Source organism: Diabrotica virgifera, chromosome 8, assembly GCF_917563875.1.
Source record: "Diabrotica virgifera virgifera chromosome 8, PGI_DIABVI_V3a".
In the NCBI taxonomy this organism is placed as follows: domain Eukaryota; kingdom Metazoa; phylum Arthropoda; class Insecta; order Coleoptera; family Chrysomelidae; genus Diabrotica; species Diabrotica virgifera.
In genome coordinates, this window is record NC_065450.1 from 6,976,723 (window position 1) to 7,003,482 (window position 26,760).

Below are 26,760 nucleotides of genomic sequence, written 5' to 3' on the forward strand. Positions count from 1 at the left end.
TCCGGCCGTTGGGGAAAGTCATGAACACAACTAATTCAATATATCCCCGTATAGTTTTTCCATATTACTTATTGATTACCGTTGAAGGCCGATATGATCAACCAAAATAGATGTATTTGGTGATTTTTCTAGTAGCTTTCTTGGGTGTGAATCTATCATTTTAGTTTACTCCTCCTGGTTTAAAAACAAACCATGTATCGCAAAATTAAGTCGCTTGTCCATAGAAACCACAATGAGTTAAATAAGGATAAGCGATACATGTATTTGATACATTATTGACTAATTTGGTCGTTTATCATTTTCAGTGACATTGGAGCATTTGTTGTGTTTAAAAATGGTTTTCATATCATTTAAAGTTTTACTTTTTGTATATCTCATCGTAATTTCTATTTTCAAACATAATTAATTGTTATAACTGCTGCTCTCTTATTTGGTTACTTCTGGTAATCATTTATTTTTAAGCTAATGAGACAAGTAATATTTTCCAACCTACAAATTGTCATTGTCATAATCTAACCTTAAATTGTAGTTCTGTCGAAAGAAAAATTATTTGTTTATTTTCTAGGTAACTTTTTGACTTTTTGTTTTTTTTTAATTTATTACCATTTTATTTTATAATAAACTATTTTTAATGGGAATAAGCCACAATTTTACCAAAAAAATGATTTTATTAACGTTTCGAAGCCCAAATCGGGTTTCGTTGTCAAAATACTACTGATCATTTGGTTGTTGATCATCGTTGCATTTGGTTGTCTTTTTAAAGACAGATCACATGTTATGTTTTTTTTTAGTGATGGATATTCTTGAGTTGGGATTGATTTCATGTAATCGAATGAACTATCTTTTAGTAAAGTCTGCTACTTTAAAATGTATAATATATGTCTGAATTGCCAATATAAATGAGTCAGATTAAATAAATTATTAGAAGAATTTTGTTACTTAGCAACAACATTTTTGTTTATTTTAGTAGTATTTTGTATTTTGACAACGAAACCCGATTTGGGCTTCGAAACGCTAATAAAATCATTTTTTTGGTAAAATTGTGGCTTATTCCCATTAAAAATAGTTGATTATAAAAATGCCACAAGGAAATAGCTTCAGAACAACATTTTATTTTATCTTTATATTAATAATAGTAGGTATGATGTTTAAGCTGTTTAGTGTTGAGTCCATCAATCTCCTCAATAGTGAAAAGAGATCAAACACTTCGATAAAATAACTTTATAAAATACGTCCACCTTGTTTGCAAATCAATCATGACGTTTGTGAAAAGATCCATTGGAAAAACTGTATCTTTCAACATTACAAGTATTTACTTCATGTGTATAGTTTAAAATAAAGTAACTACAGAGTAGCCTGAATTCCTAAAAATCTCTCGTTTACTGAGACTATGTATCCGCTCATAAAGCGAAAAAATCTTTTCGCTTAAGCTATTAATCAGTGAAATATCCTTCATATTCCTCAAATTTGGCTCCCCTGTATTATATCTACTTTTAAATGTTAAATTGCAACTAATAAATGGATCAATTTGGTGATCTTCCAAAACTGTAATCCAGACACGTGGTAGAATCATTGTTGAGACATTAAGCAAAGTTTATATTATAAAGAAAAATGGTTGAACACATTCCTTTAGACATTGTCTTCATCGTGGAAAAATGTCATATAATTTAGTTATCTTAAAATCCAGATATTGCGCCTGTATCGTTATTCCCAGCATTAGCAAGCCCGCCTCAAACCATTTTGCGTCACGCTGTGGTCGAGAGTGGATGTGTGATAACTACCATTCATTTTTGAATATTGCCCTAACATGTGATAATGAATTTGTTTGTCAAGAAAAAACACTCAAGTAAAACTCTGTGTTAGTGCCATAATCTGTGATAAGCCGGGTTGATACGCGCTAATCCTCGAATTTTGAATATTGGTGCCTTAGCAATAGCGCCTTATAGTATTTTAAGGGTGAATTTCAGGGTAATAGTCCATTCTTTCATGGTTTTTGCTCTAAATTTTAAAGAACCGCTTGGATTGACATGAAATTTGGCATACACATAGCTAACAAGTCAAAGAAAAAAAGTGATATTGTGCCGATATGTGCTTTTTCCCTGGAGGTGGTTTTCACCCCCTCTTATGGGTGAAAAAATATTCGTCCAAAGAAAGTCAGGAAATGGGTATACTGACTAATTTTAAGTAACTTTTGTTCTATAGAGCTTTTTCGCCAAGTCAACACTTTTCGAGTTATTTGCGAGTGAATATGTTCATTTTTCAACAAAATAACCACATTTTTAGACGGTTTTTCGTAAATAACTCAAAAGTAAGTATTTTGTCGAAAAAAACGTTCTTAGCAAAAATATAGCCTATAAAAAAGTAAAAAAAAAATGGTGTACGCGTTAGGTCTCTGAATCTCGTAGGACCAGAGTTATAGCCAATGAAAAATAGATTCATATTCACCAAATTTCAAATAGAATATTTAGACGTGAAATATCCAAAAATTAAGCACTTTTGGGGAAAACCCATTATAACTTTTTAAAAGTGTTTAAAAAAGCTTTATTTCTGTTTTTACAAAAAGTTTCTAGCATTAAATTTAAGCAAATTACGCTCAAAATAAAGTAGGTCCCTTTTGTTTTTGCAGAAAAAAAATCGGGAAGACCACCCCCTAATTAGCAACTTAAATGAAATTAATCGTTACCGCTCCACAAATTATTTTACTTATGTTGTGTTTATATGATCTGTAAGTTTCGTCGATTCAAAGTGCTTATTTTTGAAAAAAATTGGTTTCAAAGTAAAATTTTCAAAAATTTTAATTTTGAAAAATATATTTTTTTTTCAAAATAACTTAAAAATTGTTAGAGATACCAAAAATCTCAAAAAACCAAAAGAGTCAGCATTGCTTTTCTGAATATCCTGTATTCTTTTGTTTTTCTGTAAGACAAAAATTTATTAAGATTTGGTGTTTCTAAATTTGCATACATTCGTGATCAGTGACTCGTTCAACCCCTTTTAACTACAGCCCTTTCAAAAATAAGGACTTTGAACCCATGAAGCTTACAGATCATATAAACAATACATACACGAGTCAAGAAACTTGTGAAGTCGTAACGATTAAGTTCAATTAAGATACTAATTAGGAGGTGATTTCCCGATTTTTTTTACCAAAAAAAAGGGACTAACTTTATTTTGAGCATAAGTTGTTTACTTTTGATGCTAAAAATTTTTTTATAAAACAAAAATGAAGCTTTTTTTAAACACTTTAAATAAGTTGTAAAGAGTTTTCCCCGAAATGTGTTTTATTTTTGGGTATTTCACGTTAAATTATTCCATTTGGAATTTGACGAATATGAACCTTTTTTCATTAGCTATAACTCTGCTTCTACTAGGTATAGAAACGTGTACACCATGTGTACAGAAACGTGTACGAGAAAATATACACCATTTTTTAAAATATTTTACAGGCTATATTTTTGCAAAGAATGTTTTTTTCGACAAAATACTTACTTTTTGAGTTATTTGCGAAAAACTGTCTAAAAGCGTGGTTATTTTGTTGAAAAATGAACATATTCACTGGCAAATAACTCGAAAAATATTGACCTAATGAAAAAACTCTATAGAACAAAAGATACTTACAATTAATCAGTTTATCCATTTCTGGGCTTACTTTGGTCGTATATTTTTTCACCCCCAAAAGGGGGTGAAAACCACCCCCACGGCAAAAGCACACATCGGCACAATATCACTTTTTTTCTTTGACTTGTTAGTTACGTGTATGTCAAATTTCATGTCAATCCAAGCGGTTCTTTAAAATTTAGAGGTTTTGCAATATTTTACCCTTAAAGAATGTACTATTTTGCTCTCCTGAAAAGTTAGCCATTTCGGGGTTATGGCACTAACGAAGTCGGGTTGCAATGTATTGCCCATTTAACACTTTACCAGTATTATCCGCTGAGATGAGAAAGCACTTAATTATTTAACAAAACTGTTGCAGTTTCTAACAAAGTCTAAAATATCTAATATTAACATAACAGGGTGTTCAAGAGATACTGTAACAGTGAAAATTAAGAAAAAACATTGAGGATATATGCAGACTGTATAACCACAAAACCAAAGGCCTGTTTTATATTTTGATCAACTTCATAAAAAATTAACTTAATACGTCATTTGGCATAAGAGATGTTACTTAAACAAACTGGACACCTTTTAAAAATGAGTTATACAGGGTATTTCATTAATAATTGGAATTATTTTAACTGTAGATTCTTGGGCTCAAAATATTAAGATTTAACTCAAATCACTTAGATAAAATGTGGCTCCTTACTGAGTTACAAGGTGTTTTATTTAAAAATTTAAAAACTATTTGTATCCAGTACTTTAAAACCATTTGACATGTCCTTGTCATACTTGCAAGCGAGTGTAAGTACTGTATACCCTTCTAAATTATGTTAAACAAACTTTTCTTGCTATCAGAGGCGTACGACGGATAACAGTGAATGGTTGACTCTTCTCAAATTCTACCCCACTGGCGGAATTGCTATTTTAGTGCAATTTTTTAATTCTCCAATATTTTCTATGCAAATAATATACTCTTTATTCGTAAGGATAAAGTCATCAGTTTTCGAGATATTTGAAGTTAAAATATGAAACGGCCCAGTTATTTTGATGTATTATGCCCCTTCGTTTTTAATTTCAAATATATCTAAAACTAATGATGTTATCGTTAGACTGAAGAGTATATTACATACATATTGGAGAATAGAAAAATTGAGTTAAAATAGTAATTGCGCCAGTGGCGTAGAATGTGGGAAGGGCCATACCCAAGTAGCACCGAACGGGTTTATTAAGTCTTTTAAGGATGCTTTAAAACTGTAAAATACAACTAAAATTAAAACCATTTGGTTTTTAAGTAAACCTTAAGGTTGCAATAAAACCGCTTTCAGCATAAAACGGCCCACTCTGAAAGAGGTCAATAAAACCAAGAATAAAAACCTTCTTAAAACTTTGTTTTCTTAAGCAACTGGTTTTAAAGCTGATGTGAAGGTGCTTTTAAAACCATGTTAAAAGACACTTTAAGTGCAGACAGTTTTATAGCAAACTTAAAAAGGTTTCTTAAATGGAGACTTTTAAAGACAATTTACCATATTAAATGATTCTTTAAACCCATATACTAAATATAGGCCAACAAATTTTTACATGTGCTATGATAGGTAGATACGTATTTGTAACCATAAAATAATAAAAAGTACTTGGTTATTTCGGACTGTCAAGGTAGAAAAACACTTGCGCACCCAACTTTATTGATAATGTTAACAAAAATAGGTCTAGATAACTCACGCGTCCTAAAATTTCTGATAAAAAATAAAAGTTAAATAAATTAATTAGTCAAATAAAAAATAAATTAATAAAAAAATAAAATAAAGATAATAAAAAAATTTAAATCCGAAAAATATTAATTTGAAAGAAAAATAATTTTATCTACAATTTTAATGTTTTAATGTTAAAATAAATCGAATTTATGTCTTTAAGTCGCTTATTTATAATTTTTATGTAAGCCTTATATTGTAATCTATCATGGCTTTCAGCATTTCCAGAAAGCAATATGGCCGAAATCCAAATAAAACTATTTGGTCTAGCGACAGATAATTGTTAAGATCAAATGGTTTTATTTTATACCTTTCCTACAGCATATATCCTACATAAAAGCAAGGTTGCCTTGGAATTAAAACCGTTTAGTTTTAATGGTGCTGTCAATAATACCACTTGGTTTTAATGTGAATCTAACCTAAAATCGAGGCGTCGTTAGTGCTGTGTGTTGTATTTTTCTTTTAAAATGACCAGTTCGTTTATATTTTAGGTACTTGCGACTTATTTCTTCCATACTAACTGTACTTCCACTTTTTACAACACACTACACTACTGTGTTTCGCTCTATAACAAATGTCCGACCATTTTGGACATGAAAGAACAGGGGATGAGTTTAGTTTTATTGTTTCTAACAAAAAGCATAGTTTAGTCTTTACGATAACCAAATTGATCCAGTTAAGAGCGTTTGGTTTTAATATAGCCTACTAATTGCCTTTAAGAAAGCAGCTTTATATAAAACTAAAAAAATTGTTTTAAGGCATATGTTTTACTGACATAATAGTCTTGAGATCAAGTAGTTTTAATAATAGGTTTTATTAGTCATATTAGGAGAATCTTTAAAACCGCAATAAAACTAAAAGGTAACAAACAAGAATCTAATAAAACCAAAGAGTCTGGAAGTTCTTCATAAAACTGATTAGTTTTAAAGTGAACTGAGAATAAACCATTTTAAAACTATAATAAGACTAATTATCTATTAAGATTAATTAGTCTTATTTGATACTCTTTATTAGAAAGGCAACTGAAAATAAGACTGCAGCGCCAAAGTGAGCAATTGTAGAACTATAAATATTGACACTGGTCATTGGAGTTTTTCAATGGTTTTACATGAGATTTGTATTTGTTGAATGTTGAAATAATGTTTAATAGTAATAATTCGTTGGTAATAAGTTTAATAGGTTAATAGTAATAAGTTTTTAATAGTCATAAGCCGATTTGAATTGCGTTTCGAAGTTTCAACTGCACTAGCCCAAAGGTTTTTTCTTAAAAACATAGTTGGTTTAAACCAAGGCTTCAAGCATGTGGTTTAAGCTTGCCAACCTTGAACATAACCTTGATTTCTGCATCAGACAGAATCAATAGTTTTCATATTAACTCACGATACTGCGGCGTGGTTCAATTTTGTCGAATTCGACTAATTGACAAAAATTTTGATCGTGTGATCCAACAAAATCGTTACAATTTTACCACAGAGAAACTGGTTTCTATGCTGCATTACTGCAGAATTGATATCACCGACGAATTTGTCAAACGACACCGTAGTATCGTGAATGACCGGCTTTATTATTAGGGATTCATGAACCACGTCCAATACAATTGGTTTCATTTTTCTGCTTTTTCTAAAGTAACATATTCGCCCCTTTTGTGCGCTTTATTGTTCCAGTAAGATTCTTTTTTCATTGGCTGTAACAATGATTGATATAATCTTTCAGTAATATAAGACTTATGGAACATTTCCACTATGTAATCCACAAATTGTTCCACAACTTTTTAGGCTATGTTTTAATATTTTGTAATGAAAATTTAATTTCAATTCGTTATTTGAAGCAATACCTATAAGCCTATTTGAAAAAAATACCGATTTGAACGACCCATTCTTATCAAATTGCTTTTAAGATGTAAATATTTTTATACAAACACACAAACTCAAAGCAAAATGGAAGAACAATGTCACTATTTTTAGTTACTCCAATGCTCACCAGATTTGATTTGCCAATACTTCAAAACTAGTGACAAATGCTTAACAGTTTTAAAGTTCTGGCAGTATATCTACCAGGTAACTTTAAAACCATTATCTTCTTATTTACCACAATAAAACCTTTATAAATCTTAAATAAAACTAAAATGTTTTTATTGTGCCACTTGGGTCACTCTTCCCGGTGTATAGTACTTACACCTTTTTCCAAGTATGACAAGGATAATTATTATGTCAAATAGTTTTAAAGTACTGGGTAAAAAAATAGTTTTTAAATTTTTAAATAAAACACCCTGTAACTCAATAATAAGTCACATCTTATTTTTGTGATTTGGGTTAAATCTTGATATTTTGAGGTCTACAATCTACATCTCAGAGATTGGACATTCTTAAGGAATCACCCTGTATACAATGACGGCGGTTCGGTAAGTACTTAGCTTCACTGTCCGATAGCGCCACTATTGCAAGATTCGAATCTTTTTTGGAAGAAAAATCGGGCAGTGAAATCCAAAAGCGCTCGGATGTTGTGTAAGGGCTCTTTTCCTTAGATGGCGACCGTCGATAATTGGTTTAAGAGTTTCAACGTGGTCGTATGTTGGATTTAGATAAGCCATGCTCAGGTGCCACTAAAACGGCTACCAAGAAGGGTATCGCAACAAAAATTTAAGATCTCTTATTGGCAGACCACCGATTAAAGGTGCCTGAGGTAGCTGCGAAATTATTCATCTCGAAAGACCACGTGGCTCATATCGTGCTTGAAATTTTAGACATGACAAAGCTATCGACGCAACCGGACTCCGGACAACAAATGCAACAGTGAGACCGCTTCAGACCAATGTTTGACGCTGTTCAAGTGCAACCCGAAGGAGTTTTTGCGTCGTTTCGTGACCTTCGACAAAACATGGATCCACTGGTACACGCCAGAGACCAAGAAATACTAGACTTCACCCAGCGACTGTGTTCAGAAGAAGGCGAATACTGTCCTATCGGCCGGAAAGGTGATGGCCATCGTTTTACCGTTTTCTGAAATTCACAGGGTTATGATCTACATTGACTACCTGGAGAAGTGTAAAACAGTCACAGGGCTCTACTATGCCGAAGTATTGGGCCGATTCGAAGTTAAATTACAACAAAACAGTCGCATTTGGCAAAGAAAAAAGTACTCTTCCATCATGAAAACGCTCCTCCGTCATTCCCGCTGCCAAATAGGGCTACGAACTGCAGCCTCATCCACGGTATTCTCCAGATTTGGCCCCACGTGAATTCTTTTTGTTTTCAAGTTTGAAAAAGTCACTAGTCGGGCAAAAGTTTGAGTCGAATGAGGAGGTTATACCCGCAACGGAGGCCTACTTTGCAGACTTCGATAAAACGTATTTTTCAGACGGATTAAAGAAGTTGGAGCATTACTGGGTCAAAGTATAAACTAAATGGAGACTATGCTGAGAAAGAAATCGCCACTTTTCCACAATTTTCGTCTTTATTTTGTAGGCTAAGTACCTATCTCGGACCGCCCTCATATATATTTCAGAATAGTGTTTGATCGCTTAGGGTAACGTCAATAAGTCCAAGAGTGTTTAATATGTTGTTTCTATAAATTAATTATTTTGCTTTTGTTTTAAATCCACTTGCACAAAATTTCATTTAAGGGTATATATGTAGAAAAAACTTCTCGCAGTAGAATATTATCGCCTAAATAAAAAATAATTGTTTCTACATAGAGAGATCCATAAACAACCAGAATTACTCAATTAAAAAAATTGTATGCAGTAAAATTATTGCTTTACTGGCTAAAACATTTTCGGGAGCCATGTAAAATGTATTTTCAAGAGCGGCACTTATACAGGGTGTTAGAAAATAAGTATAACAAACTTTAAGGGGTAATTCTGCATGAATAAATAATGGCAATTTGCTCTATAAACGTATGTCCGCAAATGATTCGTTTCCAGATACGGGGTGTTGAAATTTTTATTTCAAACTGCCAATTTATTTATTGCTGTAAGACCGGTTGAGCTATTGCGCATTTTGGACATACAATTAAGAATTTTGGAACTATCCTAACAGAATATATTACTAATAAAATTTTAACCAGGTGCAAAGTTACAATAAATGTTCAAAATGACCTCCTTTAGAGGTGACAGAAGAATTTTATATTCATCATTGGCGCGCGTTCGGGTAAAGGTCTGAATTTGTATAAAAAAAAATAGTACGCCACTAACATACGTTAAATTAAAAATAATTTTCGAATTCCTCGTTCAATTTACGATAAAAATTTTTCTTACCTTTTTCATACGAGGCGCCGGTTTTGCAAAAAATAAAACATGTTAATGTTTACAAAGTATTTGAAATAAGTTTTTTTATGAATATGGAAACTACCTCGAATACTTTGAAAGCTTTAAGATGTTTTATTTTTTGCATAAAAACAATGCACCATAGAAAAAAGAGGAAAGAAAGGTTTTTTTTATCATAAATTAAACGTGGAATTTAAAAAAATTTGTAATTTGAAATATCTCAGTGGCGTACTATTTTTTTTAATTCAGAACCATTACCCGTAGGCGCGGTCATAATGAATAGAAAATTCTTAATTGTATGTTGAAAAGTGCGCAAATAATGTTGTTTGTAATTGGTCCAACCGCTGGCAAGTTTACTCCACTGTTATTAAATTTTGACACTAATCACATTTATGAAATTACCCCTTAAAGTTTTTCATACATATTTCCTAACAGCCTGTATATGTATACAACAGAGTGACACTCTGCAAGTAAAAAATAGTTATTCTATAGCATATTAACAAACAAAATGGATTAACAACATCCTTTAAGATTTGAAATATTTAATATCTCTCAAATAATATCCAATTATGTCACCTTAGGTTTTGACAGCAGACAATCTTAACATGATTTGGGCACTTGCACAACAATGATAACGTGTATTTAGATTCTTTTGATGTATGAAAATCACGACTAGTCACATGACACTTCACTATTATGTTTCCTTACCACTACGATTTTCTTGCTTCTATTACCACATGTGCGTCTCACGAATTTCACTTATTATGTGTGAGGCTCTTTGGAGCGCCTGAAAATAAAAACAAATTAGAAAAATGAACATTTAATCTAACCTATATAGTCCAGAGAAATAAGGATTTTCTTAAGACACTCACAGTTCCAGGTAGCTGACTAGCTTTTTGTTATTCTGTTTCCTGCCTAGAGTTCGCGTCCGTTTTTTAATTATTAACAATTTAGTGCAAAATTCACGATTTTTTCGATTTTTTTCACCCCATTCAAAAGCCAAATAGTTGACATATTACAAAATTTAATTTTTTCGAAGGAAAAACCTTCAAAATACCGATTCTTGAAAGTTAAAAAGTTAATTTGTTGCTACGCAAACTGCAAAATAAGTGAAAATCGTTATTTGTTAATAACTTTTACTAAAACTACCTTAGAACTTTAGTGTTTCACCCAAAGTTGGGTATTGGGGTATTTAATAAAACCTCAAAATTTGAGACCGATTCATTAATTAGTTTAAAGTTATTCTATTTGTTTATACCAGAGACCTTTATTTTGCAATAACATAAGACAGAAAATGATGAAGCTTTTTGAAACCCAATACTTCGGCCAAAATATTGCTTACACTGCCCAATGTAATACCTAGGGATTCTACTAAGTCACTTTCAGTTACTCGACGAGTTTCCAATACCATCAGTGTTTGTTCTACGATTTCTGGTGTTGTTGCTGTTTTTGGCCGTTTTTGACATGGATCGTCTTCAAAGCTTGAACGACCACGTTTAAATTGAGAAACTCACTTTCTGCTGTAATAGTGGAAGATGAAGAGTCCTTATATACTTTCAACATTAGTTCACAAATTTCCTTTGCTTTTAAACCTTCCAAAAATAAAAATTCAGCACGATACTTGATTATTTGCATTGTAAAAAATACTGTGACCCATCGGTACTAAATGGCTTCTAAAAAAATAGTGAATTGACAGATTGAAAAAAAACTTCACATACGTTCATATGAAGAGTGTACCAACATAATAAAAAATTAGGCTAGTAGCAACGCCCTCTCTTATCGAACCGCAAACCTTATTGAACAACCTAGTAATCATATTGGTTTACTAGCTGCTTTTAACTGCCTTTGCATTGTTGGCAGTTGGTTGAATACAATAGTGTGAAATGACGCATATTACATTATTCTGGCGACTATTGCGTATGTATAAACGGTTGTACCTAAGTAGTAGGTACTGAATAGTGTACAGGGTGATCAGTTAAGGGTAGCGAGCGGCCATATCTCATAAGATATTGGTCGTATAGATTTGAGAAAAAAAATCATGATAAAAGTCGCCAAGAGAAATTGCTGGAAATTATTTTTGAGTTTGTCAAACGTCCGCTAGAGGGCGTAACAACCAACACAAAGTAGAAAAATGGGATTTTTATAGAATTTTGTCTAATGAAAGTTTATCGATGATATCATTTTCATATTTACATTTCCCATGTATGGATGATACCATTTCCCTACATTTTTTGTCTAAAACGTTTTGTTTTATCTATCAAAATAAAGCGGTGGGGGAAGTTCGATTGTTTTTTTAAACAAACCAAGATTTCTTCCGTTTCTTTTGACCGATTTTAGCAAACTTAGGCTCATATGAAAGAGCATAATTTGCACTACAAAACGCTTATTTGGATTTGATTTTTTGACGTTTGCTGTCGCCGCTAGATGGCGTTAACTGAAATGGTAGCAAATTTTTAAGTTTTTTTTAAAAAAAAAAACAAATGTAATGGTATATTAATTTTTATATATTTTAAAAGAGAATAAATTTCTCTATAATTTAATGAAAATAATTTATTATCTACCTTTTTTTGAACCGTTGATATTGAATAAAATATAATTTTATTACATTAAAAAATGGCACGCCACTGTTTTTTATCAAAATAAAAATCAGTTTTGTAATCTCTTATTAGTTGCTAACAAAAAGAACCTCTTGACTTTTTTTCATTAGACAAACGGTTTTGGATTGAAAAAATAAGATATGTTTACATGGGGCGCCCATATCTCGAAACATACTAATTTACTTTTTTTTCAATCTAAAACCGTTTGTCTAACGAAAAAAAGTCAAGAGGTTCTTTTTGTTAGCAACTAATAAGAGATTACAAAACTGATTTTTATTTTGATAAAAACAGTGGCGTGCCATTTTTTAATGTAATAAAATTATATTTTGGTCAATATCAACGGTTCAAAAAAAGGTAGATAATAAATTCTTTTCATTAAATTATAGAGAAATTTATCCTCTTTTAAAATATATAAAAATTAATATACCATTACATTTGTTTCTTTTTAAAAACTCAAAAATTTGCTACCATTTCAGTTAACGCCATCTAGCGGCGACAGCAAACGTCAAAAAATCAAAACCAAATAAGCGTTTTGTAGTGCAAATTATGCTCTTTCATATGAGTTTAAGTTTGCTAAAATCGGTCAAAAGAAACGGAAGAAATCTTGGTTTGTTTAAAAAAACAATCGAACTTCCCCCACCGCTTTATTTTGATAGATAAAACAGAACGTTTTAGACAAAAAATGTAGGGAAATGGTCTGTAAATATGAAAATGATATCATTGATAAACTTTCATTAGACAAAATTCTATAAAAATCCCATTTTTCTACTTTGTGTTGGTTGTTACGCCCTCTAGCGGACGTTTGACAAACTCGAAAATAATTTCCAGCAATTTCTCTTGGCGACTTTTATCATGATTTTTGTTCTCAAATCTATACGACCAATATCTTATGAGATATGGCCGCTCGCTACCCTTAACTGACCACCCTGTGCCCTGTACTTCAAAAAGAAAATGTATTGATAATCAGCAATTTCAAAAGTCCCTCGTATAAATTTCAAAAAAATATGCGTTTAAAATAACATTTTCGAATTTCCTTCCGCCATATTGCGACCTAAAACTACCAAATTTGACAAAACAGTTTGCGGTTTGATTAATATTTTCAATATCTTTCCGCCAAGTTGGATTCGCCATTTTTTTTTCAAAAAAATAATGTCAGATTCGTAATCAGCGAGCGATGTCAAAAACCGGTACGAAGTATGAAAATATTTCCGAAGTGTATAAACAATATACGCTTTTAAATGTTCACGTTCTTGACCACGTTTTCAGCCATTGGAACCACAGTGCGTCAGATGGTACTATGTTGCCACGATGGCAGGTAACTTACCTTCAACATATCTGACGCTTCCTGTCTCCTTTGGGCAATATGTTCAGACTCGTCCAATAGCGGTTCCGCATTGTCGGCCTTATATAGGTGCGTAACTAACTCAGACTGCAAGTTATCTTTAACGTAATTTACTAGAAAATGCATAACTGCTTTTGGAACTGTATCCTGAATTGATTTCCTGACTATGTAGAAGTAGGATTTTATCAGTCGTTCTGAAATTAAAAACAAATGTTTTAGTTTAAAAATGGAGTCCACCCTATATCTTATTATGTTTATAATTACACACACCCAAACTTATATGGAATCACCATGCATTTCAAAGTAATATTTATGTTTTTTGAAAAAACTTGTTATTGTTGCGAAGATTAAAGGTTTTTATTGAAAATAAACAAATATATAAGACAATCTGATAGTACAGCCCAGTACGGTATAGATTATTTGCTTGAGTTGCAAGTTGAACGAAAATAAATAAACTAACTTTTGCGTCCAAAAACGAAAATATGCCTCATGTCGGGTTATAGAACTTACAACGAGGAAATATTATTGGTCTTGTGGAGAAAGTTATGTTCTCAGATGGACATAGCTGCAGAGCTAGGCGTAATACAGGGCGTTCTGTCCAAAACATATGCTAGGTAACAGGAACTAGAAAAGCTCAAAAATAAACCAAGGGAAAGTCGCCAAAAGTAATAACGGCTCTCCACGATCGTTTAATTGTCCAATCAGCTGGAAGACACCCAACCATTTCTCACCTGCAGCTCCAAAGGCAGCTTTTGGAAGCTACAGGTGTAACTGTTTCAGTTGAAATGATAAGAAGAAGAGTTCGTACCAAGAAGTACACAGCAGGAGACAGTTATGGGTTCCCGAGTTATCCAGGGAGCACAAGATTGATCGCCTAGATTGGTGTCTTCACCACCAAAATTGGAACATTGGGAATTGACAAAATGTGCTATTTTAAAAAACAGTCAGGATTTAACGTAATCAGATGGAAAATCAGATGACCCACGAAATCGTGTACTTAGAGGTCGAGGAAGACAAGCAAGAACGAAAACTGTCAGATCTGTTCACAAATATACAAGGGGAAGTGTAATGTTCTGGAGAGGAATTGTGACCCGTAAAAAAACTCCTTTAATTTTCATCAAATCAACTTTAACTGTTCACAGGTATGTTGATAACCTGTAGTCAGGCCCTGGAGAGGTGCAATAGGAGAAAATTTAATTTTATTGCATGGTAATGGACCTCTACATATCATTAGAGTGACTACAGATATCATTGAAGCAGAAGGTATCCCTTGTTTGGAGTGGCTTGCTTGCTCACCCGAGTTTAATCCTATAGAGTATTTGTGGGATATGCTTAAAGAAAAATTAGAGCTCGCCGGGATAATCCACAAAACACCGCACGGCTAGTACAAGCTGCTTGTAAAGGATGGAGCAACCTACCACAACAAAATGTTGATAATTTGATTAGGAGCGTGCCCACGCAAACTGAAGCTTACATTAAGACTAGAGATGATAACACTGACTACCAAAAAATAAAAAAAAAAAATAAATAAAAACAAGTTAAACATTATTCGTTTTGCATTGAAATTTTGTATGCTACTGACTTTAAAACAACTACTTTCAATTTGTTTGTTAAATACTTTATTGTTTTATTTAATTGTTATGTATTTGTTATTAAATTGCTTTAAAATAAATATTGTTTGACTTCGTGTGTTCGTTTTTTAAATTCGCACGGAATAGTAAGAAATATCAGATGATTCCATATAAGTTTGGGTGTGTGTATATTATTGTGATTCTCCAGCTCTAAAATTTAGAAAGAATTCAATGAAATGTTGTTAGGGGTTTTTACCAGGGAATCGTGACGGTTTGTTGGTAAAATAAGACGTAGTGAGTCATAATAAAAGTTTGACTGGCTAGAGAGAGAAGGCAAGATATGTTTGTTTTGAGTTATTTGATTGGTTGAAGTGATGTACTTCCTACTTTGATTTTACTATTAACTCACATTAACCTTTCCTTGTTTGATTGTTTGAAACATTCTTAACGTTTGGCATTCCTCAGGTAGCTGTAGCTTCCTCCGTGGAAGTGTTAGTTGTTCCTCTGGAATCCTCAGGGCCGTCTAACATGATTGCCACAACTTGGTTGCATTGCTCCTGTAGCGATCCTTTCCCAAGTTAACATACACCTATTCTAACTTGGACATATCGTACTGATGACGACTAATGAGTCAGAAACACGTGTCTGCGTTGCATTCCATTTTATACATATTGTTTTTTTTCATCCTTGTTGCGAGTCATTCCGATTTATATTCCCTACCTTGATTTTACTATTAACTCGCATTAACCTTTTTCGTTATAGAATCCTTAAAAAAGGACTGAAAATGAATTTTTAGACACATGAATGACTAAGCTAATTTCATATAAAGATGATCAACCGACGATAATCATCCAAGGAACAAAAGTGGAAAATGTAAAAGAATATATACCTGGGTCAGAATATCAAGGTAAACAAGAAAACCAAACTACCGAAATAAACAGACGAGTAAGATGGGATTCAGAAAACTCTCATATATACTGAAAGACAAAAAGATACCACAAAACCTTCGAACCGAAGTGTTCGATTCTTGTATCCTTCGCGTTCTCACTTACGAAGCTTAACCCTGGACATTCACGAAAATGAACATGGACAAGATTAGAAAAACTCAAAGCGCCATGAAACGACAGATGCTTGGTATCTCACTCATAGATCGGCAAACAAACGAAGCAACGCGGAATAAAAAAGTATGGGACGCCGTGGAACAAGCAGCTAAATTAAAATGGAAATGGGTTGGACACAACGAACGTCTCGAAAATGGTACATGGAGCAAAGAAGTTGGAAACTGGTTTGAAAAAACTAGAAAAAATTTCCTACCATTTATGTACTTATAATTTTTTTCACAAAATCAATCGTTTTTGGCGCACGAGCACCGCAAAATAGGTACATCTCAATAGACGATTTGAAAAAAAAAAAACTCATTTCCACATCAACTAGAGGTAGGCGCGTTTTTTTACTGTAGGCCTAATCCACATGTTATGCATTTATGTATTTTGAAATTTAGCGCAATCTCCTTTGCTTTGCTGTTTCTGATTAAGCAGGTGTTAGCACGACTTCGTCCTGAGCATCGATCGAGAGATCGCAGACCGAAATTTCGTCCGCATCATCTGTGATGTGACCATCAAACTCATCACACGACCAGCACACGAAAACTTATTCAAAAATAGGCTTTCCGACATCCTTTTTTACACTTACAAGAAATAAGTTATAATAACAATTTTGGAGTGAAGTGTTGGAGCATGCTAACAGATATTAGTCCATTTTTGTTTCTTTTCCATACCCATTGTTCTGCATTTTTTCATTCTCGTACCACTGCTCAACCTGGTTCGGAAAGAATGTTGTCGTGCTGCTGCTTCTGTTGGTGGCAGCGACTCAATATTAAATTTACTTTTCTATGCTGATATTGTGAAGCATACATTATCTATACTTACAGTGGAACCCCGATAACCCGGAAGTCCGGCTAACCCGGACCGATTTTCATCAGACAAACATTTCAACAATTCAAAATAAAAATGTATGTAATATAATATTTGAGAGATAATGTGTATTTGTGTAATTTGAACTATACGATAATAAAAATGACTCATGGCACACGGCGGCATGGCAGAGCGACGTTCATGTTCTTGAATTATCGGAAACAACAGGCACCTGTAGTAGTATTCCTTTATTTATTTAAATCAAACTGTCTTAGCATTGTTTAAAAAAGACTATTTAAAAAATTCTTTTTTAAACAATGGCCTTAGTCTTCACTGTTCTAAAATAACATAACATCGTTCCGATTGTGACTGTATTGTGTGTAGTACAGTCTTGTATTGTTCGCTTCCGTTTGCTTAGGTTTGTGTTTACCTGTTTTTAGTAATTTAGATGTGTACTGTGCATATATATGAAATGTTATTTCAATTAAAACGGAGTTTATCTGTAAGTATACCGTATTTTATTAATTTTTACCATATTCTCCGGCTAACCCGGATTTTCGATAACCCAGATCGGCCGCGGTCCCGATTAATCCGCGTTATCGAGGTTCCACTGTATGTTGGCATGTTTTTCTTACTTTCACATCACTATAACCTATAATTGAAGAAAGAAACGTTCTCCGGCTTTAGCAATGATCTCTGGATCAACGTTTAGATTTGCAATAATGCCTGGTTGCACCAACACATTTTAAGCTACAGCTTAGCCCATCTCAGCTTATAGATAGGGCCGCTTTAAGCCTCACTTGGCAATCCATTGTAGCAAACTAAAAATTAATCCAAGACTCAATGGTGCCACGCGTATGTTTCGTAAACTGAGCTTAAGGTATGACTAAAGCTTAAAATGTGTTGGTGCAACCAGGCATAAATATCTCAATACCTTCGTTCAAATGAGGATTTTTACGGAGTACATTAATGGATTTCATTTTTCCTTGGTTAAAGAGTGTAAATGTTGTATTACAGCCACTGAAGGCATGCAAAAATAAAAATATGATTTGCAGCTATTTTATCTATGATACCTTCAGTGGAATATATTTGTTGGGCAATTTTTCCTTTTCCTGATTTGAGAAAGTACACGCTTGATCTCATACATATGACATAAAGCTGTGAAAAGAATCCGAAGATCTATATCTTCGCAGACTATTACGGTATCGAATACTGGTGAGACATTTATTGCGGTATTAATGATTAGCGTATCCGCACCAGGGGCGGTTTCTCCATTGGTTCACTTGTGCAGTGAACACCCAATCAAATTTCATTAAAACACATATTTTTAAAAATCTCATAAATATCATTAAAATATATTTTCTTAAATCTCATAAATATCATAGTACATATCATTAAAATATAACTGTATTTATTAATCTCATAATTTATTTGCACAACACCGCTACGCTAGATGCACGTGGTAAGTGCAGAATTCAAATTGAACCCAGCCACTATACAGTAACCCTATAGAAGAACGAGAGCTCTTAAATCCGTGAACCAGTGATTCTCCTATCTTAAAACATTGACGATTTGTGCACTGCACACAGAGACCGGGGCGCATATAGGTAAACTGCAGACGCACAAGGCATGGGCGAACGATTCGGTTTTTCCCGATTAGCGGGTAGTAGAGTGCAGACGTACTTAGCCTTTATACGTCTGCTGTTTACTACGATTGATCGTGCATGCCAATATACGTCTACAATTATTTAAGCCTGTTTAAAAAATGTAAATAAAACACAGTATATATTCGTATTATCAACGTTTTTAATCATCTTTATGTACAAATATCGAATTTTACAAATTCGCGAAAAACCACTAAGTACTTATTTTCTAAATTTATTATCACCTAAACCAATGTTACTTTCTACACATAGTTGTAATTTGTGTGGTGCTCTTTTTTGTTGTTTTTTGATAGTTCTAGGTTTTCGTCCAGCCATCGATGCTCTTCTACCTGTCATGGTAACTTTACGTCTCGATACAGATGTTGGTTGTACGGATATTTTTTTCCCTTTTCTTATCACCGCCTGCTTCTTATTTTTAGATGAAACTCCTGTGTACTTAAAAGCACAATGCATGCCTGATATTAAAGACTGATTTGATTTGGCATATTTACTACAGTTCTCTAAATATTTCATAATAGCGGGCCCAAAGGATTCAGGTTCACTTTCAAGTTTTGACATAATTAAATTCGAATGTTCTGCCCATTTATTTTTAATCTCTTCTATATCAATATTACCCTTATCATTAAATTCCATGGCATTAATATTTGCATCATCACAAATAATCATCTTTTGATCCTGTTGATTTTGGACAGAAGAATTACAAGGAAAATTGTCCTGGTTTAAATTTTTTGCTGTATTTTCCTTGATTTGCAGTGTATCAAAAGTAGATGAATCTGCAATTTTTCCCAACACTATTTCATAAAGAATGTGCTTGGAAAAAAGCGATAAGGTATTAGTTGCCGTAAATATATTATGTTTTTTCGCAATGGCCCCTTGGTGTTTGCAATAGTGTCCATTATAGCCAATCGGACATGAACATTTGAAAACAGACATATCTACAACGTACCAAATTTTTTGATCTTTTGAACTGCTAACTTTAAAATCCATGTTTCCAAGACTGATAATGTTATTATCTTCATTGTCCCTTTCGCCTGGAAAATACTTTTTTGCAACAGCTTTAGAAACTCTATTAAAGATAAGATCCATAATTCGCTGGGTAAAGTAATATTCAAAACTAGTAATTATAAAATCTGTTAATTGCGTTAAGTTAAATGCCTTGGTTCTTTCCAGTGGAATATCTTTTAAGAGACGAAACATTACTTCAGTATAATTGTTTGTATCAGATCCTCGAACCATAAGATCATTCCTATTGGCTGTGAGTTTCGACGGTAGCGCTATCTCGCGGTTTGAAACTTATACTTTTCTGATAAAATTTATGTATGTGAAATATGCAAAACGAGAAAAATAGATACTTATCTAGAAAGACACAAATTATGAACTGAAATATTATTGTAACCTGATTACTAAACGAATACACAGAATTAATAGTAAAATTAATTATGTTTTTTTATTTTATTCATTATAATTTTAATATTTAATATATAAGTTCGTGCGACTGGATGACTGCTTACGCAAGAGACCATTGAGAAAAAGAATAAGTTACCTCTGTTTATTTTTGTGTGCTTACTGCTTTGCTTATTAAAATTTGTAATTTGTATGAATTGTAATTTGTTTGAATTCTATCAAAATGGATATTAAACATTATACTGGATTCAAGTCTTATTTCCCATGATATCCAATTTCAATCAACAACACCAAAAAAGGAAAGGATTTAGTTGATACAGGACATGTACGCAATGTTTCCGAATATAATAACTGCATCCAGTACTGTTATATTCAATATTTTTACATGAATCAATACAACAGCTGCAATATCTTGTTTTCTTTTTTGAAAAATCCGTATTATCCGCCATTTCAGTTTGTGAAGTTTATCAAATGCACAAAACAAAACTGCTAACTGCCACTAACACAGCGTTGCCACATTTTATTTAGAAAATCTACTGTAAGTTTAGCTTACTAAAATTTACTTATCAAAAACTAAAATATGCTATAAAACTTTATTAATATATTTGTATATAATTTAGGACTTTTTATAATAAAAATAACAGCTGACTAACTAGAAATTTTTTTTATTTAGCTAATGCCTCGACAACTAATGAGCATTGGCATGGTGATGGTACAGTGGATTTTATCAATTAGGTAGCTAGTGTTATGTGTAGTGTGTGTGTTGAGTAAGTGTCTTGTTACTTTGCAAAGTCGATGTCATTGTCTCTGCAGAGACGCTAATTGTATCCGAACGTCTGCGGTCCCTCCGGTGGGTACCGATCCCACAAGGATAGAAACTATTTTCATTTATTAATTTATAATAAACGAAAAATTCTCTACCCTGGTGAGATTCGAACTCACGACCATTCGGACCTTTCGATCCAAAGGTAGGCGCTCTTACCACTGAGCCACAGAAGGAGTTTAACTAGAAATTAATATGACTGTTTGTAAACAAAAACCAAACTTTTTTTATATTTTAACTGGGGAACAAAATGACCAACTATAATTAATTTTTATCAGTTTCATATTTAATATTTGTATATAATATTTTGTCATCCACTGATTTTAACATCTGCATGTCTGGATCACATTCTTCAAACAATTATTTCGCATTTTACATTAGAAACACGCAAACACAACATTTGTTGTTTTGAAAAGTTACATATATTATAATTAGATATTTTATATAGATATTTTAGTTTTCCATCGTTAGCTTGTAACAGGCTCACCCAATACCAGAACTCTTCAATAACACCTGAAATAGGTACTGATTGCACTGCTACTTGAAATCTGCAAGTTTTTTTACACCAGAATCCAGTTTCATTTCTGTTTAATAGGGCTTTTCATTCATAGTCATTTGTTTCGAGCTTCTGTCATGTGTCACATAATATTAATATATCTACGTCATACGTAATTGATATAACCAATGATACAAACCAAAGACGTATGACGTAGATATATTAATATTATGTGACACATGACAGAAGCTCGAAACAAATGACAATCGATGAAAAGCCCTATATTCATCTTCTACGTCCTGGCGCTAGATTTCGTGCACTGTAGATATCTGCACTTCACTTTCTATCGATGTCAATTGTCGTGAAAATATTTGAATTTTTAGCTTTAATTGAATTATTTTCTAGTTTTGCTAGTTGATGCTGAAGTGACACTTAGTAAAACAAGAATATATTTGAATTAAAACTAAAAATTCAAATATATTTGACATTGATAGAAAGCGGTCGGCGGTGTTAGCGATTGTACACAGAATCCCACCACTGAATCTTATTTTCGGTAATGACATTGGGAAATTGTAACAAAATGTCTAAAAATTAATTTAGAAATGGTGTAAATACTATTAAAAAGCAAATTTTATTTTAGTCATAAGAAAATGTTGAAATATACCAAAAATCTACTAATAAATATTGCCTACTAGAATTTTTTAAAATATATCAAAAATCTACCAAAAAAGTAGAAATCTACTAAATGTGGCAACGCTGCACTAACAGCGCTGGTGAAAACCGTCAAATCCCCTCTCCTCTACCCATGGCGCGCCATTTAAATTTATCATATAAATGCACAAAACTGCCACTAACAGCGCTGGCGAAAGCTGTCAAATCCCCTCTACCCATCGGCTCATGGCCAATACAGTAGACACCACATCTCAATTCGATCAAGCATACGCTCTACATAATCAGCAAAATTCTGATACAAGCATTTTTCGTAAAATGTGATAATAGATATTTCAGCATTTTCCATATTTTTTGACATTAAAATATCTTTAAATAACTTGTAATGGAGTTGAGCATGTTCTTTTAAAATTCCATTTTTGGACATGGTAATCCATTTCCAACATGATTTTAATACATGAAAGGTACACAATAACATTTTTGCATTAGGCCAAACCGTCTGAAGGGCTTTTCTTTCACCAAGATCATCATCAGTTAAAATTACTGAAGGCGTAATCTTTACGGGAAGAATCTCATACAATGATTTAACAGCGTCCAAAAACACTTCTAATTTTTGACTATTTGTCAAAATGCACCCAATAGGCAGCCCACCAGCAGGAGATTGTGTCACGAAAAAGTATACTTTATGATTTTCCACGTCGCAGTTACCTGAAGAATCCACAAAGAGTATTTCATTTGCTTGGGTAATAGTCGCGCTACGCGTTGCATGACAGGTGTACATATTGCAACTGAATAATTATCCTGAACGCAAGAAACTTTATATAATATCCCATGATTCTTTTCTTGTTCTTCTAAATATTTTTCCAAATAAATTAACATATTTTTTCCTGATCTCTCTCCGTATGATTTTTTAAAGTTGGCCTTCCATAGATTTTGAACGTCATTTTTGGTGGGAAAAAAACATCTGTCTGAAACGTAATTGTCATACGCATCACCATAATGTACCATCATTTCGACACAGTATGTATGATAGGCACTAGAGGCATTGTGACCATGCTCGAATAATTCAAGAAAACGATTTTTGGCTGCGTCTCCTATTGGTCTATAGCGAAGTGCAGCAGCTGACAGGATAGTATGATTATGGTCATTTTTGAATTCTATCACACATGGCCAGTTAGCAATAAGACTACTATGGCCTGGCAACTTCGGCTTAGCTAGTTTCCGTTCAATTTGTATAAACATTTGATGAGCACAGTTAGTATTTCTGCTTCGGGATGACTGCGTGTCTTCCTTCCTTGTATTGAAATGGCAGTGATATATTCTTTTAAAAATATTAACCGGTCTTACAGAACCTACTGAGAACGTTTTGGTTATTCTATAGGTAACCTTGGTTTTTTGTTCTAAATCATGTACCCATTTCTGTAAAGAAAAAATCAATAATAATTTCAGGAAAGTCATTACTTATTACTTTTTTGATTTTAAAATAACTTTTTTCGTATTGTCACTTTTTTCGTGCTACATGATGGTGTTTTTAATGTTATTATCATTAACAGTTCCAGTGACTGAAATATACATAATACGTTGTTGCGTTGACAATTTCGGTCATTTTTAAACTGTTTAAACCCTTAGAATCATGTAAATATACTATATAAAATGACCGATGTGAAATTAGCAGATAAAGTTAGCAGAAAGTTTTGCCTATTTTAGAACAGTAAATATGACAATAGTAAAAACAACAATAAACATATTATAAACTCTTTTTCGTATCACAGTCAAGATTTAAGCAGTATTTGAAACCAAACTTATATGTATGTATATTTTTGTACGTCTATAATAACTATTGACTATTACTGGTAAAAACGGCGACATAAGATTCAAGACTTCTCTTTAACCGCCGGATATAAAATTTGCGTTCCATTATCACTACAATTGCCGCAAAATTATACTAACCTCTACTTCTTCTTTGGAATGTAGTTTTATTCTAAAACTACTTTGGTTTATAATGCTATATTCATAACCTTCTGGAATACTTTCCATTGTTTATACTTATCACTCTTATAAAAATGTCACACCACTTAATACCAAAACAACTTGTAGCTATATACTGTTAATTGCATACGTAGAAGACGCATTCACGTCTCCAGTTTACGCGCGGGCGGAGAGCAACTACGCCGATCCTTGCCGAACTTCTACGAAATATTTGGCTATGCCTTGTGCGTCTGAAGTTTACATATATGCGACCGGGGCGGAGCGTTTCGATTCACAGTTTGGGATTTTCTGTTGTGGGATCTTATTAAATACAATATTGGTAGGTAGTTTTTTTTAGGATGGAGCCTTATTCAGTGAAGTTTATAAAAGAAAATGCAAATAGTTTTGAAAATCGACTTCTTATAAAAAGAATGGACTAACTTGGCCGGAGATAAACTTGGTACAAGAATGTGCAATAAGAAACAATAAGTTTAAACATCGTTAAAGTTGAACAATATAGAAAAACTTCGTGATTATGTGGGTGTGATAAACTACATTCTTTCTTTTGTTTTCCATGTTTAGTATTTTCAAAGAATAAAACTATAATTTCAATCTTGGTCTTTGGATGCCGTTAAAATAAACGGATTTTTAAACAGTTTTGACAAAGCCATTTCAATATTCGTAACTTCTGCCTCCACCTTCACCACCGAAGAAGCGCCATCATTCAGTAAGTATCATATTCTGCACAAAACAAAAAAAGTGTGTGACATCCTGACTAATCGGGTCAAAGATAGGTTTCATTTTACAGAACATCTTTTGGCGAGGCCCCAAAAATTTTTCGCCTGCAGCGCTTATTCACCGTTTGTATAATTACATTCTTTAATTGAACACCCTCCTTAAATTACCACGAGCCGCCACTGATCCGCATCTTCCGTGGTTTGTGAGAACATGAAATTTTCCCCTTCAAATTTTGTCTTTAACATTTTAATGTGACCGTAATGTGTGACCGTTCTTGTTCACACCATTCACACAATCGAATGTACGCGATGTAGTTACTGCATATAGATGAAAATGAGAGATATATGATAAATGACTCGGTGTAATAAGGCGGTAATAGTAGAATATTTTGTGTTTTGTCACGCCGATACGCGAATACTGTTGATTTTACAGAAAAAATATATAAATTGTAGGATATTTTTTCTAGTTTAATGTTGTACATACATGTTTTTTTCATAAAATGCGTCGGAAAGAAGATATTCCCAAAAAACTGTTACTTGGCGCCATTTTCTCAATATGGCGGCGCGAGCGGCGGAGGTAAGAGGTAGCAAAGTTGAAATTCGAAAAGAGCATACCGAAATCCATAAAACTACCAATTTTCAAAACTCCCTTAAAACTTTCCAGATAACCACCTCTTTTTTTTGACCAAATGACTGAACTACTATACCAGTTTTAGAAGCATGTTTTGTTCATAGTTGTTAACACAAGTTCACAAAGATTTATTGAATGATTAGGATTACTTACCGATAATTTCACAATCGTGCTCTTCGTGTTCGGATAATTTTCTAAAGCTACTGCTATTTACCGGCACCTGCGGCAATAAATTAACAGGTTTCTCGGGACTCAATATATTTTTTAATTCACTTTCAACCGTGTGCTGAATGGGTATGTTGTTCACGTGATTGTAGTCGTTTTCTTTGCCGTTCGCATTCGCATTGACGGCCCAAGGTTTGTCGTCGTCGTTGTTCAGGTGAGGGTTGCTTGAGGATCTAGCCTAGAACAGAAATAAACATTTGACGAAGAAGGAAGATCAGCTACGCGACTTAGCACTTTCAGTGTTTGCCTTTATAGTCCAGAGAAATAAGATTTTTCTCGTGACACATCCCCCTCCAGGCCGAAACCAAATTTTTTGAGTAGTATGGACATCTATATTATTAACCTATATGTTTCCTGCAGCCGATTTTGATGATATACATAGTTATAAACAAATGAAGATCAAAAAACGCTAAATTTTCGCTTTCTTCGTCTATTACCAAAAAGTTAAGCACTCTAAACAAATTTAAGTGTAAGAAACCCATAAATCGTATAAAAAACTTCAATATGGCGTTCGCTGGATATGTCCATCCTTATTGGTTGCTTAGAAAATTGCAAAATAAATCATAAATTTTGAGTTTTTAAAAATATTCATAACTTATGTAAAAATTAACTTAGAACCTTCTTATTACACGGAATGCTGATACTTCTTGTACTTAAATTATATTTTAAATTTCAAAGCAATTGGTCAAATAGTTTAAAAGTTATTTAATTTGTTTATCCCAAATTCATTTTTTTTGCAACACTACAAGTCAGAAAATTATGAGGCTACAATCATACTTCGGACAGTTTATGAAAGAAGAACATTTATACTATTACCATTATTAAAAATAAATGACAAAAAATAATTTTAAACAGTGTAAAATTATTTTGAAAAAACATGTCGATTTTTTGCTTACTTATAAACAATTAGAATAACTTTTTAACCGTTACCTGTAGAAAAACTATTTTTTCATATTTAGAAAGACTGAATTTTTATACACATTTAGAAAGAAAAACAACTGTCCTAGGACAATTAGGGACAAAGTTAGCCCCCCCCATTTATTTAATTCACATGTTTTTGCAAAATCATTTTGCAATATTTATAATTATTTTTTGTAATTTTTTTTTA

General features: G+C 32.9%; 1 protein-coding gene across 3 annotated transcripts in view; it reads right to left on the bottom strand.

Annotated features, from left to right (window-relative positions):
* Window positions 1–10,137: 10,137 nt before the first annotated feature.
* Window positions 10,138–26,760, bottom strand: part of LOC114338660 (dynamin-1-like protein) — a 90,208-nt gene continuing 73,585 nt past the window's right edge. For all 3 annotated transcript variants that reach the window (XM_050658169.1, XM_050658171.1, XM_050658170.1), the window contains 3 exons: window positions 25,581–25,830; window positions 13,534–13,745; window positions 10,138–10,399 (listed from right to left, as the gene is read on the bottom strand). In XM_050658169.1, coding sequence (XP_050514126.1) covers window positions 10,343–10,399; window positions 13,534–13,745; window positions 25,581–25,830 — 519 coding nt within the window. In that variant the 3' untranslated portion in view covers window positions 10,138–10,342. The remainder of the gene's footprint in view (window positions 10,400–13,533; window positions 13,746–25,580; window positions 25,831–26,760) is intronic.